We start from the raw sequence: 16,287 nt of genomic DNA, 5'->3' as shown, positions 1-16,287 counted from the left end.
CAATTTCTGCTCTCAGCACAGAAAAAATTATTAGAGCTGACATTAAGACAATAAATATATTTAGCTAATGGATGAAATAGGAGTGAGGGAACTAAGCATGTAGTGAGATTACACAGACCAAGATTATTTTGAGGAAGATGGGCTAGCTGTATTTCATCAGAACATATTAGATAGAAGTTGTAATTAAACACACAGATAGACATTTTGTTATGTCTAATGTATCCGAAACTCACTGTTCCCTTTTTTGGTCTATTCTTCTTGTAATCAGCTGCATTTTCAGAACTCCAGGAACTTCTACTGTGATAAAATAAATAACAGAAAAAAGCAAACATTTAAAAGCTCACTGATTCATTCTGTATTTAGTAAGAAAATGAGCTCAAACTGGATAGACTATACTAGGTTGGAGAATTGTATTTTGGAAACAAACCCTGCTCCCTTTCCTGTAATTGGGTAATCCCATGATTTTCTAGCAAATCTGGGACCAATTTTTCTGAATTCTGAATTTTAAGATTTAACTGAACCATTCATTTTAATGACAAGTGACCATTTAACAGTGCAACGTCTTTGAACTTCTTGCACCAGAACCGTGGGTTTGTATTTCTAGTTGCAGTTTGTTTGGAATGGTAATAACTACTACAAATATGAAAATAACAAAAACATTATAATCCTTTTGCTTAGGTTTCACGGTTATTACATTTTCTGCATCACACAGAGGTTTAGATGGCATTTTGTTTCTGACTGCTTCCCATTAACTTTTCAAGTTGGCCATGGTGTTCCACACAGTCAGAATTTACTTAGATCTCCGAAGGCTTGACCACTGGCTTGCTGCTGAAAGCAGGCACAACAGGCTGCTTTCTTGCTGTGCTTTCTCCTAGCTCTCTCCCTGCCTGTTTTGTTGATGCTGATGGTAGCAGAGGCAGAGGCAATGTTGCTAGTAAAAAATGGATGTCTCCAGTCAAGCCTCCATCTGCTGCTGACACCTGCTCACTGTCTATGAAAGCATTTCAGACTCAAGGGTCCTGCTGGACTTGGCTGGCTGGAAGGGTGGCAGGCTGTCTAACCAGAACCTGGCTACTGGGTTTCACTGCTGTGATGCATTACAAACCAGGGTACCACCATACACCCTTGAAGGGACAGAGGACAAAATGTAACAACTTATCCTCCTGTAAACTCCAGCCACTGAAAATGCTTCCTCTCCACCCTCTGCCATCCACAGGACTTGCCTTGCCACCTTTCCCCCTGCCCTACTCTGTGCCATGAAGGCTGTGCTCCAGCAAAACAACCAGTTTGGCTGCCCAAGTCAGGGCACAGCATCCAGGCTGAGTATGTTTGGTAGAGCTGGTGACTCTTTTGCCCAAACATTTTAGAAGTGCTGACTGGACAAAGCAAACACATGTAAGTAGAGATGTTTCATAACACTTCTTTCAAATAGGTCCTTCCTGAAGATTTCTAAAGCCTGTGAAATAAAATTAATGAATATTTTCCAGCTCCTGCTCTCCCTGAGAAGGCAGCCAGCTGTATCTTCTGCTGCTGCTACTATGGCAACAGGGATCAGCATGGCTCGTCTCCAGTGCCTCTGTTCCCTCGGCAGCCTGGCTCCCCACTCCCCTGACACAGGGACATCCAGGACAGACAAGGAGTCCTCTGCCCCAGCAGCCAGCCAGGAGCTCGGTGCTGGTTAGGTGCAAATCCCTGTGGAACACTGACAAACAGTTCTGTGCCCTCCCTCTGCAACCACAGGGGGCTGGGACTCACCTGGTGCTTGGCTGCACATCAGAGATGCTCACTTCCCCCGGAGAGCAGTGCCTGGGTAGAGACAGAACACACAAAAGAGGAGGTGGGTGGGAGACGGGGAAAATGGGAGACAAAAGAATCATAAGGAGTTTCACCATCTCCCTTGCAAAGTTTGGGAAAAGCTATGGTGTGGGAACTAAAGCTAAAATTGGAAATACAACAATGGGGATGAAATAAAGAATAACAGAGACGCAAATGAGAAGAAGAAAAGAAAAATGAAAGAAAGGAAGGTGATGAATGTGCATGCTGTTGACTGTCAGATTACACAGAGATTAGAAAAGTTAATTTGCTAGAAGCAAAATAATTTTTTAATGAAAAAATAGTACGTTTGCTTCACTAGCCAGTCAGGAGCCTAAACCTTGCCTATTGCTAGAATCAAAAAACCAGCTCTTACACAACCAGAATTCAACAACATTTTTTAAATACTGTACTCTGAGCCAGACCAGGTACCATTTTAGGGGGAGCTTGTCCTCAAAGCTCTCATTCCAAAAGGGAACACATTCTGTTGCAATACAAATCAGTAAATACCATATTCCCTCATGTCTGTAATACATTTGCAGACCTCATTGACTACAGCTGCTTATATTTATACTACTTTCATAGCACCATCATCAGAGCAGTGGTACACATATCTTCAGAGAATTGAAGATTTCTAAATGAATCACAGGTGCTGTGTAAGATCATCCTCATCACCCCTTATGTGGATATGTTCCAACCCGGACACATCCGAGGTCCCACCCACCATCAAAATGCAAACACCTTCTTTGTATTTAAAGGCAAACCATTATAATCTTACTGCCATATCTGTGACACCCACAAGCACAGCTCCCAGGCTGACAGGTCCTTCAGTAGCCTAGTTCCTCACTACCAGCACCATGTCACTTGCTGGCTGTCATGGTCAAGAAATATCCTTTGCAGTACAGAAACAGTCCACAATTTTGGAGCCATTCTTTTCCTTGCCAACCCACAGGCTGATGGATGCTGTGGTCTCTCAGCTGGGCTCAGGGATGCACTTTCCTCGCTGGTAGGTGTGACAGAAAAAGCATCTGCATGTTGGATTTTATTCAGGCATGGGAGGGCGCAGTAGCTATTTAGGACACCTTCACCAATGAAACAGATATCCCCAGCCTCTGCCTGAGGGAAGTGGCAACAAGCCAGAGAAGTTATCCCATTAGAGGGGTCTGGACAACAGACTGGCACTGGACTGCACTGAAATGCTACATTAAAAATCCTCTTCACTCTGATTTGGAAATTTCCACACAAATACACTCTCAAAAATTGACATTATAAGTCAAACACCCTGATGTGTTTACACACATGATAACTTATATAAGAACACAATTTCTTCTTGCAGGTAAAAGAGTCATCAAGTTTTAATTACTTCTTCAAAATTTCAAAATTTTAAGTAAAAAACAATCTAGACTTTTCCATTGCTGGTTTTATCAGTTTTATTGGATCATGAAAAATTAATGGTGATTTCAAAAAGTACTGAGCCTTACTGATAGGACAGCAAAGATGAGTTATTTCCTTCATTACTTAAAAATTTACAAAACTCCACACAAATGGAAACTAACTCACTTTTTTGATTGAAACAGATGCTTTTTTAGTATGTAACCTAATTACTTCTTTCAGAGCCGTACTACTCATCCTTCTCTGGCTGAATTTTGTGCTTTTCTATTGCTTTCTCTCTGTTTTCTCCTGCTGTGCTATATGAGATACTGAGAAATAATTGTGACACCCATCTGCCCAGGTGTTGTGGGCCTGCATGTTGGCTTGGGACAGGGACATGTAGCTGAATTTAGAATGGAAGCTGTTCTAATTTCAGCTATCTGGCGTGCCTCAACATTTTAGTGTCTTCTTAAAATTGTCTTTAATGAAGGAAGCATCAGACAAGGTAATTTTGTGGTTAAGGGACTTCTATACTGCAGCTAGAAATATGATCTTTGTCTGAATATGATCTTTGTCTGAATATGATCTTTATATTTTGATTTTTTTTTTAATCTGAAAAGTTACAGAATCATAGAATACTTTGGTTGGTAAGGGACTGTCAAGGGTTATCCAGTCTAACTGCCAAGGACAGGGACACCTTCCACTAGAGCAGGTTGCTCAGAGCCCTATCCAGCCTGGCCTTGAACAATTCCAAGGATGGGGATCCACAGCTTCTCTGGGCAACCTGTTCCAGTGCCTCACCACACTCACTGTAAACAATTTCCTCCTAATACCCAGTCAAAGCCTACCCTCTTTCAGTACAAAGTCTTTCCCCAGCTCTCCAGTCCCTTTAGGTACTGGAAGGTGCTTTAAGGTCTGCCTGGAGCCTTCTCTTCTCCAGGCTGAGGAACGCCAACTCTCAGCCTTTTCTCAATAGGACAGGTGTTTATCTTAAGAACCAAAATCAGATCAGTAGGTGGCTGGTTGATGTCATTCCTTTCCCTGCAATGCACGTCCTATTCCTTGCCCTGGCCAAATTAAACACAGTTTTTTAGGAGTGGGTGTCTGGGCGGGCACCCCTGCAGCTGCTGGAGGAGGAGGAGGAGGCCTGGAGCAGCCAGGGCAGCAGCTCCCCTGTGGTTAACAAGACCTGCAGGGTGTTCCCCAGCCCACAGAGGCTATGGCTCATTTCCATGAGGAGGGACAAAGACAGAAGCTATGCTGGCAGATGTGGTGTGTCTGTCTCCCAGCAGTGGCTAAAGTCCTTCTTTCTGCACCTGCCCCAAACTCAGCTAACATTGCTTCTTGGGTTCCTCCCACTTTATCATTTTTTGCCTCATCTTTCTACACTGGGAGGAAAAAAAGAGCAACAATTCAAATCATTCTGTTCTCTCTCAGCTCTCATATGACCAGAGCAATCAACTTTCCTTTTATGCCCATCAAGATTGCTATTTTTAAGTGATGCTGCAGGGAAACACCTTTCTTTCCATGAAAAGGAAAGACGAGCAGAAACTTAGCCAGAGATCTGAAATATCCATTAAACAGTGGACAAGACCTTTCCTCATCCTGGATGTCAAACCTTAGGCCTGTTCTGGGTATACTGGGTACAGAGGAAGTGAAGGATATCCCTTTAGTAAGTGTGACATGGGAAACCAGCCTCAAATTTCCTATGAATAATTTGTTTAGTCTCCCAACAACAGACTGCCAGTCAATCATCTACAGAACCTGATCCTCTGTCCTGTCTCAACATTTATCCTTGTCTCTCTATGGACTTCTGCAACATTACCTGCCATAAAACCTGTGAAGAAAGGCAACAAACCTATGGGTGTAATTTTTCCATGTTCTTCCAAAGCATGCACTCAATTAAGTAAATATTATACAAAATATCACTGAAACAGCGTCAGCATCACCAGATATGTGGGTCCTTATAGACTGATTTGTATGCCCCTAGCATTCCTGCCACAGAATAATGATGTATCTTCATATTAAATGATGAAAACCTAATTACAGATTTTACCCATATATACACTAAACTAATGTACAAGACTGTAAGAGAATGAGGATACAAATACAAACCTGGTCTTCAAAGCCCAAGGCAGAGACTGCACCTAATTTTTTTCTTCAGTGTAAATGAGAGTAAAACTGCTGCAGAATGGCAGCATTTCTCTTCCTTTCTTTTTCCTTTTTTTTTTTTTTTTTTTTGGGGGGGAAGAAATTCAAGCCTGTGGTTTGTTTATCTAAACCATGAGCTCAACCATGAGAATTCTTCCTCTCCTGCCCACAACATGCTCCTGTCTACCCTTTAACCTGCCATAGTATCTTACATTCATTCTAGGACTTTAGGCTTTTAAGTTTCGCAATCCATTTTTAATTGTCTTACACATTTTCTTATTGATGTTCTCTTACAAGAGGTGATTTTAAAATCTGATTATTTTAAACCTAAGTGAATGAAGTATTTTTGAAGTACTGTTTCAAGCAGTAAAAACCGAGATAACGAGATTGTGTGTAGGACTCTTCAAAACAGCACAGTCATTTATACTGTAATACATTTCTCCAGCCTGCTGTTTAATGAGGAAGGTGATAGAATGTCAAGAAGCCATTTCAATATGGGTTTTTTTGAGCTCCCATTTAAAGTCTTAACATATTAAGCTCTTCTTTTACGTTCAGCATGAGTTCCAGCTCTTAAGATCTATGTGGCTAAAACATCCAATTTTTGGAAGTCTAATTAGGCAGTGTCTGTTTCCAAAATGCAGCTTGTCTATTAGGGCACAGCACTTAATGGCACAGCACTTTCACAGTGTTTATAATGAGAAAAAAATATAATGCTACCGTCAGTGTTCAACAGAAGATTTACAGATTTACATGGACAGAAAACATATAGACAGTCATGTGGCATTTTTTGATCAAAACATTTTTAAAAACAAACCTGAGATAATTTTGTTCATACAGAAGACAGCAAAAACGTGCATAAAACGAAGACTCCTTCTTGATAGCTATTCCATCATAATGATATCTAGAAAATTTAAAAAAATATTAACTGTATGATTTTCAACATGTCAACAGATTCATAATCCTCTTTTGAAAGCAGATGATCATACTGTTCAATCAAGAAAAGATCAAGTAGAAAAAGCGATATTTGTTTTTTAAATTCTGTTGAATGTTTATTTTCCCAAACAGAAAATAATTACGCAAACTTTTTCCAAACTCCCTTTAACAGTTTTTGTCCTGCAATGACACCCTCTTCTAAATGAAATAAACCTTAAGCCAGTGAATGGAGTGCCTCAGATTTGTACAGGACAGTTAGCCAAGTCAGAAAACAGACCTAGCAGGCAGAGGTCCCCATATCCCCACGGAATTTGAAGGATTTAGTGCAGCTGTTCCTCGGCCATTCACAGTAGCTCAGTGACTGGATGGCCCATCAGTGTCATGGCAAGCTAAAACTCAAGGAAACTGCCAGACCTTCTGTAAGATTTATCTGAGCTCAGTGAGAAACAGAGGCACCATCCCTGGTCCCAGGGTGCTGCCAGCCGGGAGCCAGGGGAGCAGGGCCTGCTTTGGGCCACCTGCTGATGGCAAGAGAGAGCATGGAGGCCACCAAACACCATCCCAAATCCTGTCTGCTGTGAGCAGGAGCCTAGGAGTGTCTGAGGAGAGGCACTCCCAAAAAAAAGGATCTCTTGGCTCAAGCTGAATGCAAGTCCAGACTTGTGGAGACAAGTCAGGGCATGTTGTTCTCAAAGCCCATACTTGACAGCTACACAAAATGCTTGTAAAATTATTCAGCCTCAATGAGCTTAAAACATCCTTTTTCCTAGTCTGGATATTCAGTGTGCAAGTATAACTTTGCATATGAAAAGCACCAAACTCTCTGTGCTCTAGAAGAGAGGGAAGGGAAAAGAAAGGACATTTAGGAGGAGGACCTGAAGATGTCTGATTTAAATGGTTTGAAACTGTACAGCATTTCCATTGACCATCAGTATGTGCTGGGTCACTCCATGGAGGTGTGCAAAGACAAAAAGCACAATACAGACATTAAAAATTAATCATTAATCACCACCCCTGTGCATCCCAGAGCCAGTCTTTCCTGGCCTACAGATGCAGTGTCTGAAGAGCTCTAAGTAAGGCTGTGATGTCTGGCAGATGTTTCATGCAAGCCATGCTGTTAATAGCCAATACAAATTGGAGCACCAAGGTCTTTTAAAAAGCAGTCTAATCTGGAATTCATGCCTTACCAAAACAGATCTGATGTGGTGGTTTCCATGGAATTAAATCTATTTAATGTCCTTGGCTACACCATGAATTATTCTGGATCTTGGGTTGTGTTACAGACTTGCAACCAACAATTCAGCTACCATATTGCAGTGCTGGGGCTGAAAAGTCAGCCACTTTAACATTTTATTAGAACAGTTATAACTAACTTTTTCAAACAAAGGACAAAAGCCCAATACCTGATGCTCCCTGCTGTGGTTCGCTTTCTTGTCACCAGGCCTGGGAAAACTAACTGAATAAGCTGTATAAACAAACAGAAAATTAGAGATGCTTGGCAAATTCATTCAAAGATGCAAAAATGTATCAGGCACACTTTTTTGCCTTTAATCACTTTGTTTGCTTTTCATCATTTCCAGGCTAATACCTGTTTTTACATAACTCAATCAGGCATTTGTGGATCCAAGGCTTAATAATTTAAAGGATTACCTCTCTCAGGTAGGATTTTTTTTTTATAGTTAGCACTAGAAAACAGTGCTCACACCAAGAGACCCCCTGCAGCCAGGGCAGGATCAATCAGCTGGGGGAACCTGAAGGTGCCCTGATGGTCCCATACTCTGCCAGACCTTCAAGCCTTATTCATTTAAGAAGGATTTACACAAGGCTTCACCTACCCACTCGTACTCTTGGCAGGTGTACTGACAGGATAGGGCCAGACTTATCTGTCTTAAAAGGACAGGAATCATCAAGCTGCAAAGCAACCTTTTGACCACTGTGGTGGTGTGAACTGAGGTCATGCAGCATCTGTCAAGGCTGGGCTCTACAGAGTAATTAGATACTGTCAGGGTTATAATCTACTTCACTACGATTATTCTGCATGAGCTGTCCTGAGACTAACAGAGACTAACTCAGGACACCTGGGTCCAGGACTAACCCAGGACACTCTAATATTCCCAATATAGCAGGAACAGAGGATTTACTCTGTGTTAGCAAGGAGTGAGGAGAGTTTCCACTCAGCAGCACAAAGCTTGGACACTGCACAGTGTGCTGTTGGTCCAAAGGCCTGATAAAGCACCCATCAACACACACTTCTAGTTTTTATGGTGGACCTGTTCATTTCTGCATGCACCCACCCCAGCTGCTCCCTTTCTCAAATTGATAGCTTAGCATAATCCTGTTTTTCTGAAAAGACAGTGTGTGAAACTGGGGCTTTTGTGGCACAAGACATATCCTTCCTCCCTCTGCCATTCCTTACAGAGCCAGTGATGTATTTGGGCAGAGGGATAGGGCAGATGAGACAAGTAGTGCCTTCATCCACCATAGTTTGATCCACATGGGGCTGGACTGCAAAGGCCCTTGCAGTCCACACACATGGAGCACAGTCAGGTTACTACAGCTTGGTAAATTATTAATAGCTCAGCCCATTATAGGCTGTGGCAAGTGATTACACATGCACTCAGGTTAAACCAGGATGGCTGCAGCTCCTGCTGTCCTCAGCTTCTTGCTACAAGGTCCATTCTCTTGCTGCAGAAGGCCAGACCATTTCAAGGCACTGGGGAGCAGCAGCCCAGCTTGCTGCTTTGGGATGTGCCAGCTTGCACTGCAATGCACTGGGTTGGTTGAGGCTGTGAGCAAACAGCAAGCACCAGCCCATAGCAGCTCTGGCTCGTCAGCTCTTCCATGTGACCAGACTCACACTTCATCTGTGCCTGTCCCAGCTTAAAAGTCACGCACATTAAGGTAAACCACACCAAGGCTTGGCTTTCAGGTGGTAACTCAGCTGTGCTGGAGCACTGGAAGGCTACAGGCAGGATAGGATTAATCTCATCTACGTGGCTACAAGGCAGAGGAGTCTAAGATAGTTGCTGCAGACTACATGGTCAATGGGAAAAACAAATGGCAGGTCTGAGGCCCCTTTCATCTGAGCTGTCTGAGGTGACTCATTTCATGTGAGGAAATGTGTGTAGCTACTTATTTCTCTTCAGTGGCTACCTAGAGATTTTTAAGGTGACAAGCTTCATGGCCAATGTCTATGCTGAGCCAGGCAAATTCTACCCATAGTCTTAGCTGATGGGTGATGATCCGTTAAGCTGTGGTAATAAATTACACTGGATCATTCACTCAAATATTAATTTTCAGCAAAAGTGATTTAACTTATCCAGTAAAAAAAATTAGATTCAACTGAATTGAGATAAATGATTCATAGAATGGGGTTAGCCATACAAATGAAATTTACTTCAGGTACAACTTGCACTTAAATTATTTTGGGCTTGTGTTAAAGCAATGCTTAGTAGCTCTTATTATGGGAATTAACAGAAAGTTAGCCATATAAAATAGGAAGTTCTGAAGTCTAAATAAGAAGTCTTGAACAATAAATAATCACAATATCTTCCTTAATTTGTTAAAAAATGTTGAATAGCTATGGGTGTTGATTGCAATTTGAATTTCTAAGTTCCATGGGTTGTATCAACCTCTATGTAATAGAAGTGGAACTGTTAGAAGGAGATTCAGTTCTACATCTGCATTTGTTTTGCTTGGATGGCTCTGTAGCAACTTCTTAGAGTATGTTTGGAGCAAAATCTCCTCAAGTATACTGAAAAGGGAAAGTATAAAATTATGTAACAACCAGAGGTATCTTTTAAAGACAGAAGAATCATCTCCTTGGAATGAGTTGCATAACTTTCTGCTGTTAAAAAAAGAAAACTGTAAAACTTTCTAAAATATATTGGCAAAAGAAATCTTTGCTAGTGTATCATGCACCAGTTCCCTGAAGAAAATAAACTCCATCCCAAACAACACTCTTTCCTCTGGTACAAATGCATCTACATGAATGCTTAGCAGAAATACATTAGAAAACACACAAGCATAATTATGTATTCACATATTCATTATTCTCTGTTATTTAATGTCTTTTGATATGCAGTGTGTAAAGCTGATGATCAGACTTCCTCTTTAGGCATCCCTACTTCTTATCTTGTATATCCTATCTACTCTGTACCTTTCCAAAGGTGGATGGATGTACTTGAATCTTGAAATCTGGATTGCAGGTTTCAATATACAGCTCGTATAGTAGCCGGCAGGGTACTGTGCATCCTCCACACAAATAGAAATTATCAGCTAGCCTTTAAAACAAAAATCATCAATTGGTTTATGTCAGAGTTAGAAGAAAGAATTGTTAGATTTTTATAGTTCATCAGATGTACAGCGAACTCAGTAATAGTCATTCTGATTTTACAGAAGCATAGAATGAAAAAGAACTACTTCCTTTATGTTATTCTGTATCCTGGGAAACAATATACTTTTTTATATATATATATATATACACACACATATACCCTCTGTTTATTTTTAACTTTTAAAGCCCTATTTTCCTTGTTTTCAACATCTAAGAGAGGTCACGTGAGATTCTACTAAGAAATTAACTAGTTCTCATAATTTTTAAATTGAAACAAGGAAACTTAGTAATACCATTAAAACATTAACACCAATACAGACAGTGTTAGAATTTCTCATATGCAAAATGTTGTTATAGCAAAGGATCTAACTTCAGTCTTCTAAATAGAAGGGTATCCACTATACAAAAAATAATAATATGAGCATTTTTCCACCTAAAATGTTAAATATGGTGCTTTGGAACAGAGTGCACAAACTATAAAGGACCACATTCTGTTTTCGTGATTTTAGGACAAGTTTAATAGGAGAACAGAGTTTTAATTTACAGTTACTCTATAACAGAACTGCCAGGACTGAAACAGGCTTAGGTGTTTAAATATCCATCCTTTTGCCAAATCCCTGATTCATCCTACTAATCAGAATGGTCATAGTCATGTAAATGCTACATGTGTGAATAAGGTGAGGGAAATACAAACTCAGTTACTTATTAGCCTAAGACATTACCTTCACCAGGAAAAAATGATCTTTAATTATAAAATAATGCCAAGTGGTTTTGATGTCAGAAGAAAACAGGCTACAGTACAAATACAGAAGCAAAGCCGAATCAAAGGAGCAGAGGGATTAATTTTCAAAGCATGACACACTGCTCGTATCACAGTGCTTTCTTGCTCTGACTCTGTTTCTGTTCTACCAAATTATTTATGCATATTTAATTAATTTATCAGCTGAATGCCAGTGCAGCACAGTGCCAGTTACTCACTGTGTCTTTACTGACAATCGAGTTCATTGGCAAAGCAGACTTTTCAATTCACCAGGCGTGATAACTCAGCTGGACTTCAAATCAGCATCCTCTGCTTTAGTACCCTCACTTCAGGCAACCCAGCTGTTTATCTTAGTTGCTTTGTCAGAAGACAGTGGATAAGGTCTACAGCAACTGGCTTGCTAGAAGAGACTGAGCAAGCAGCTGAAGATGTTTATCTCACCTGTTATTTGTGCCTCCTCCCCTCTTTCCATTGAAGAATGCTATCTGCTTCCCCCAGCTTTCCTTCTCCCCAGCAAAAGACCCCCAAGTGCCTCACCTATACCTCCTTGAAGACCATCTCCTCACCCAACAACCCCAGAGGCTCTGCTGGGCTCCCTGCCAGCTCCTCACCACCTCCGGCCCCACCATCCAACAGCAAAGGCTGCATGTCTACACCTGAGCAGGAACCTGCACCCAAAGATAAGGGGATCTGCTGCTCTAATTTCCCATCATCAGGCTAAAAGGTAAATGAAATTCATTCTACATTAGAGTCCTGCCTCCCAGCAGGCAGAAGTACTTTTTCTTCTAGGGCATCTCAAAACTCTTCACAATTGAGCAGTCTCAGAGGAGATTAATCTTAAGTTCAAATTCATCCTTAATATAACATCACAAGAATCACTGGAAGTGCATCAGAAATTAATTCATGCTCCAGTAGCTGGTTTCTGCCAATAGTTTTTCCTCAGCATTTAACTACTTAGCAACAAAGTATTTGGGAAATCCATTTTGTGAATTTTGTCTATTAAGCTGCCAGTCTTTTTGAAATAGTAAGTCAAACACCTTCTTAGTGCTGACACATAATACAAAAATATTTCTATCAGGAAAGCAATCTGCACAGAAAAGAGCACAGCACTCCTCTTCTTGCTTATTAGCCCCAAGGTGTTCAAAACCTGAGTTTTTATGGCATGCATCAAAACAAAACTGTGAAAAAAAGACAAAAAATAAAAATGAAAGTGTGGTAAGGCAGAAAGGTAGAGGTTAAAGAAAAAGCAGAGGGGGAAAGACCTCCTCTATTCATCTACTGTCTATCCACACACTGTGTAGGGTTGTTTATCCTATTGATTTTAGGACCTCACATAGACTGCAATTGTTTAGGGTTTGCCACCTATTCTGTGTGAACCCTTAGCAGCCAGGCCATCATACAGGTTGGCAAGTCTGCTGTCAAACCATTTCTAGACCAAAATCTGGTTTGCTACTGGAAATGGACCAACTGTAAAATGAAGCTGAACATTCAAAATTTTTCAAAACATTAAAAGAAGGTTGTCATGATGAAAAGAATCATTAGTTCATCCTTTCAAGGATTGCTTATGATTCATTTTTATGCTGTGTCTCAGACCTGTTGGATGAATGACCTTGCAGGAATCTCTTCCTTCAGTCCTTTCAAAATGGGAGCAGTGGTATCTGTATCACAGGGAAAACACAGACTAACTCTCACTGCTCAGGTATGACTGATGGGGGGAGTAAAATTATTTAAGATCACTTGCTGATGAGTTAAAAGTTTGTATGTGTTGTTACTGTTTCACTTTAACATTATTTATGAGCAGGACTCATTTGTGCTTGGGGAGACAAGTAAAGTAATCCTGGCTTCTCTGTGGCTGCCACAAGGCAAATGATGCTCTTCTCAAAGCCCAAGAAAACAATTGTGTCAACCTTCCTCCACTACACAAAGTGTCTCAGTAAGGAGTTCGACCTTCTGCTCAAGAAAAAATAACCTTGGAGAATGTCAAACCTCCAGCAGCATCACCCCGAGTGGCCGTGTGCCACCGGCTCGCAGCCACCTGTGTGCTCTGAGCGCCCACCAGGCTCCAGTGGCAGAGCCGGGGGGATCCTCCAGGGGGATCCTCCCTCGGCAGCTGCCCTGCAGCATCCCACCACGCGGATGGCTGCCAGGGGCCAGATCCCAGCCAGCGGGCAGGCTGAGACAAAGTCCCGTTTCCCCCATGTCAAGCCACCTCCATGTCACCAAGGCTCGTGGCACGAGGTGGTCTTTTGGGGAAACTTCCCTGCTTGCTTGGTATCGTTTATGTATGGCCATGGTGATGGGGCCTTTGCAGCGAGCCACACTCTTGCCCTCCGAAACCGCGAGAAGAGTTAAAAGCGGGGCTCCTGCACTCCCCGCGGCAAGGCAGCTCCTGCCAGCCCCACGGGCCGGCCGCGCCAGCTCCCCGCTCCATCCTCAGCCCCGGCCCGTGCCGGGCAGCGGGCAGCACCCACCACTGCAGGACGGGGAGGTACGTGAGGGAGGTGGGGCCGAAGTAAGCCATGTCGGCCTGCTCCGAGACGGGCTCCGGCTCCGCGTCCTCCATTGGGACCGGGATGGTGGGGCCGGGGCCGGGCCGTGCCGGGGCCGTCGGGTAACGGACGGCGGGTAACGCCCGCCCCGCGCCCGCCCCGCGCCCTGCGGAGAGCTCGGGCGGGCGCCACGCGGCATTGCCGCCACCCGCCCGCTGCTCCGCCGCCGCATGGGTTCGGCTTTTTGTAGGAACTGCGGGCGAGAAAAGGGATTCTGCCCAAAGCGGAAAGCGGCGTAAACGGCCGGTCGTGCGGCGCTACTTGGAATATCAGCTAGGGGCAGGAGAAGAGGGAATAGCTTCAAACTAAGCGTAGGTTTGGATTATGTGTTAGGAAAGAATTCTTTACTGTGAGGGTGCGAGGCACTGGCCCAGGCTGCCCAGAGAAGCTGTGGATTCTCCATTCCTGGAAGTGTTCAAGGCCAGGTTAGAGGGGGCTTTGAGCAGCCTGGTCTGATGGAGGGTGTCACTGTCCGTGGCAGGTGTGAAAAATGCGTATTTTATGATTGGCTTTTCGCAAATATTAAAGTGAATATTATATGTGTTCTGTTAGAAAGTAATGCTGTATTAATTCTCTTAAGCTGTGTGTTAAATATAGTTTTAGGTTATAAAAAAATGTTAAAATAGAAACTGTGCTATGTAGGATATTTTTTTAAAGAAAGGACTTACGCAGTGAGATAGCAGCCACAGGACACCTAAATCTTTTAGAGAAAAAGAATTTATTGCTCTCTTTTCAGAAGAAACTAACTTCTTCTTGCCTCGAAGGCTGTTAGGATTCAGAGGAAGAAGTTGATGATGACCAGACAGAATCCTGTATTTGAATGGAATTTATGCATCATGTATGAGGTGTATGAATATGTAACAGGCTATTGTTTTTAAGGGTTAATCCTCTGTTAACGTGTGTCCTTTTTCGGGCTCGTGCTGCCCAGAAAAAGGTACCCGGACATCCGTAACTCTTTGTCTCTATTGTCTCATATTGTCCTAATTCAAATTGTCCAAATTATTATTACTCTAACTGTATTACTGTTTTCATAACCATTTTATTACTATTAAACTTTTAAAAACTTAAAAACAAGTGATTGGCGTTTTTCACAGCAGGGGAGGTTGTGACTCGGTGATCTTTATGGTCCCTTCCAACCGGGCCATTCTATGATTCCGTGATTCTGTGATCACAAGTGCCATCCTAGAAGGTTTTGCACATCTTTAAAGCCTTACTTTCAGAGTTTTCAACAGGGATCCTGCAAACTCCCATAATTGTTTAATTTCTCTTTGATACAGAGAGATGAAAGGTCTGTCTGCTCTGCTGAAACCCTGTAAGCACTTTTCCATCACAAGTATCCATTATGCAAAATGAGCTTTGCTGCCATGTGACTGACAAACATAAATTATGTATGGCTGGAGCATCTAAAAGCATACTAGTCCATGGCTTTGGGTTACATCAGAGCTCAGCTTCTCAGAAACTCCCACAGCTCCCTCCTGTTAATTAGCTTCCTGAAATCCCCATGTGTGACGCAGACTGGCTTGCTTCCTTCGTTGTGACAGTGTGACCAAAGCCTACACGTTGGTAGACAGCAGTATTAAGGTGGGGGTAGGGAGCACGACGCCAGGAAAGGGAATTTAAAGTGGCAGGTTACTGGTTTTCTGGTCCCTTGATGTACCTTGTTTTTGAGGAGCAGTGCACACAGATGTCACGTATGGTACAGGTTGCTTTGAATCTGTGAAGCCTCATGCTGTGTTGAGAAGCCCATGGGAAGATGATGCTCACACAAGGGCCCCTGAACCAAAGCCTTGAAAATGCTGTCTGCCAAAAGCACAGGTTAGTGTTAGTATATGCATTGTAACCAGCCCAGTCTACCATCAATAACTGTGCTTAATGGCTGATTGTGGGAGCTTCCCTTAGTAGCTGCAGTTTTTGGTCTTGGTTTTGTTTGTCTGCAGTCTGCTGGCCTCCTCTGTGGGACATTTAGACAGCAAATACTCCTGCAAATACTGGAGAGCAAAAGCTTTCTCAGGTTGAAGTAGCTGTTTTAAGAACGGACAACAGTGGTACTGCAGAGCTGTGAGGCTTGTGTGGTGCTGCCATTTAAGTGCTCCTGGAGCTTCTGCAGCAGGTTTGGCAGTAGGTGCTGCCCAGGACACTCACTGCTAGCTCAGGTGTGCCTGTCCCTTCTGCACTCAGAGCAGTGCCCATGCACCTAAGGAAGAGGAAACCTCATCTCCAGTTTCCAACACATGGCTTGCTTATGTGCTTCTGAGTCCCAGTCTTAGTTCTCAAGGTTCATCACCAACAACTGACTTTTTGGGACTGTCTGAAACTCTACACAAGGAGGTACCCTAGGTCCAAAAACACCTTAGCAGGAAAAATCCCAAAAAAAC

At 42.6% G+C, this 16,287-nt stretch overlaps 1 protein-coding gene across 1 annotated transcript in view; it reads right to left on the bottom strand.

Annotated features, from left to right (window-relative positions):
* RFX8 (RFX family member 8, lacking RFX DNA binding domain) overlaps positions 1 to 13,926 on the bottom strand; it is a 31,376-nt gene extending 17,450 nt beyond the window's left edge. Inside the window, exons 1-6 of the mRNA XM_030959813.1 lie at positions 13,835 to 13,926; positions 10,427 to 10,550; positions 7,671 to 7,732; positions 6,149 to 6,235; positions 1,756 to 1,806; positions 234 to 297 (exon numbers count right to left, since the gene is read on the bottom strand). Of these exons, the coding sequence (XP_030815673.1) occupies positions 234 to 297; positions 1,756 to 1,806; positions 6,149 to 6,235; positions 7,671 to 7,732; positions 10,427 to 10,550; positions 13,835 to 13,926 (480 nt within the window). The remainder of the gene's footprint in view (positions 1 to 233; positions 298 to 1,755; positions 1,807 to 6,148; positions 6,236 to 7,670; positions 7,733 to 10,426; positions 10,551 to 13,834) is intronic.
* Positions 13,927 to 16,287: the final 2,361 nt, after the last annotated feature.

Source organism: Camarhynchus parvulus, chromosome 1, assembly GCF_901933205.1.
Source record: "Camarhynchus parvulus chromosome 1, STF_HiC, whole genome shotgun sequence".
Classification (NCBI taxonomy): Eukaryota; Metazoa; Chordata; class Aves; order Passeriformes; family Thraupidae; genus Camarhynchus; species Camarhynchus parvulus.
Note: the sequence above shows the minus strand (reverse complement) of the source record. Positions and strands in the feature narration are given on the sequence as shown.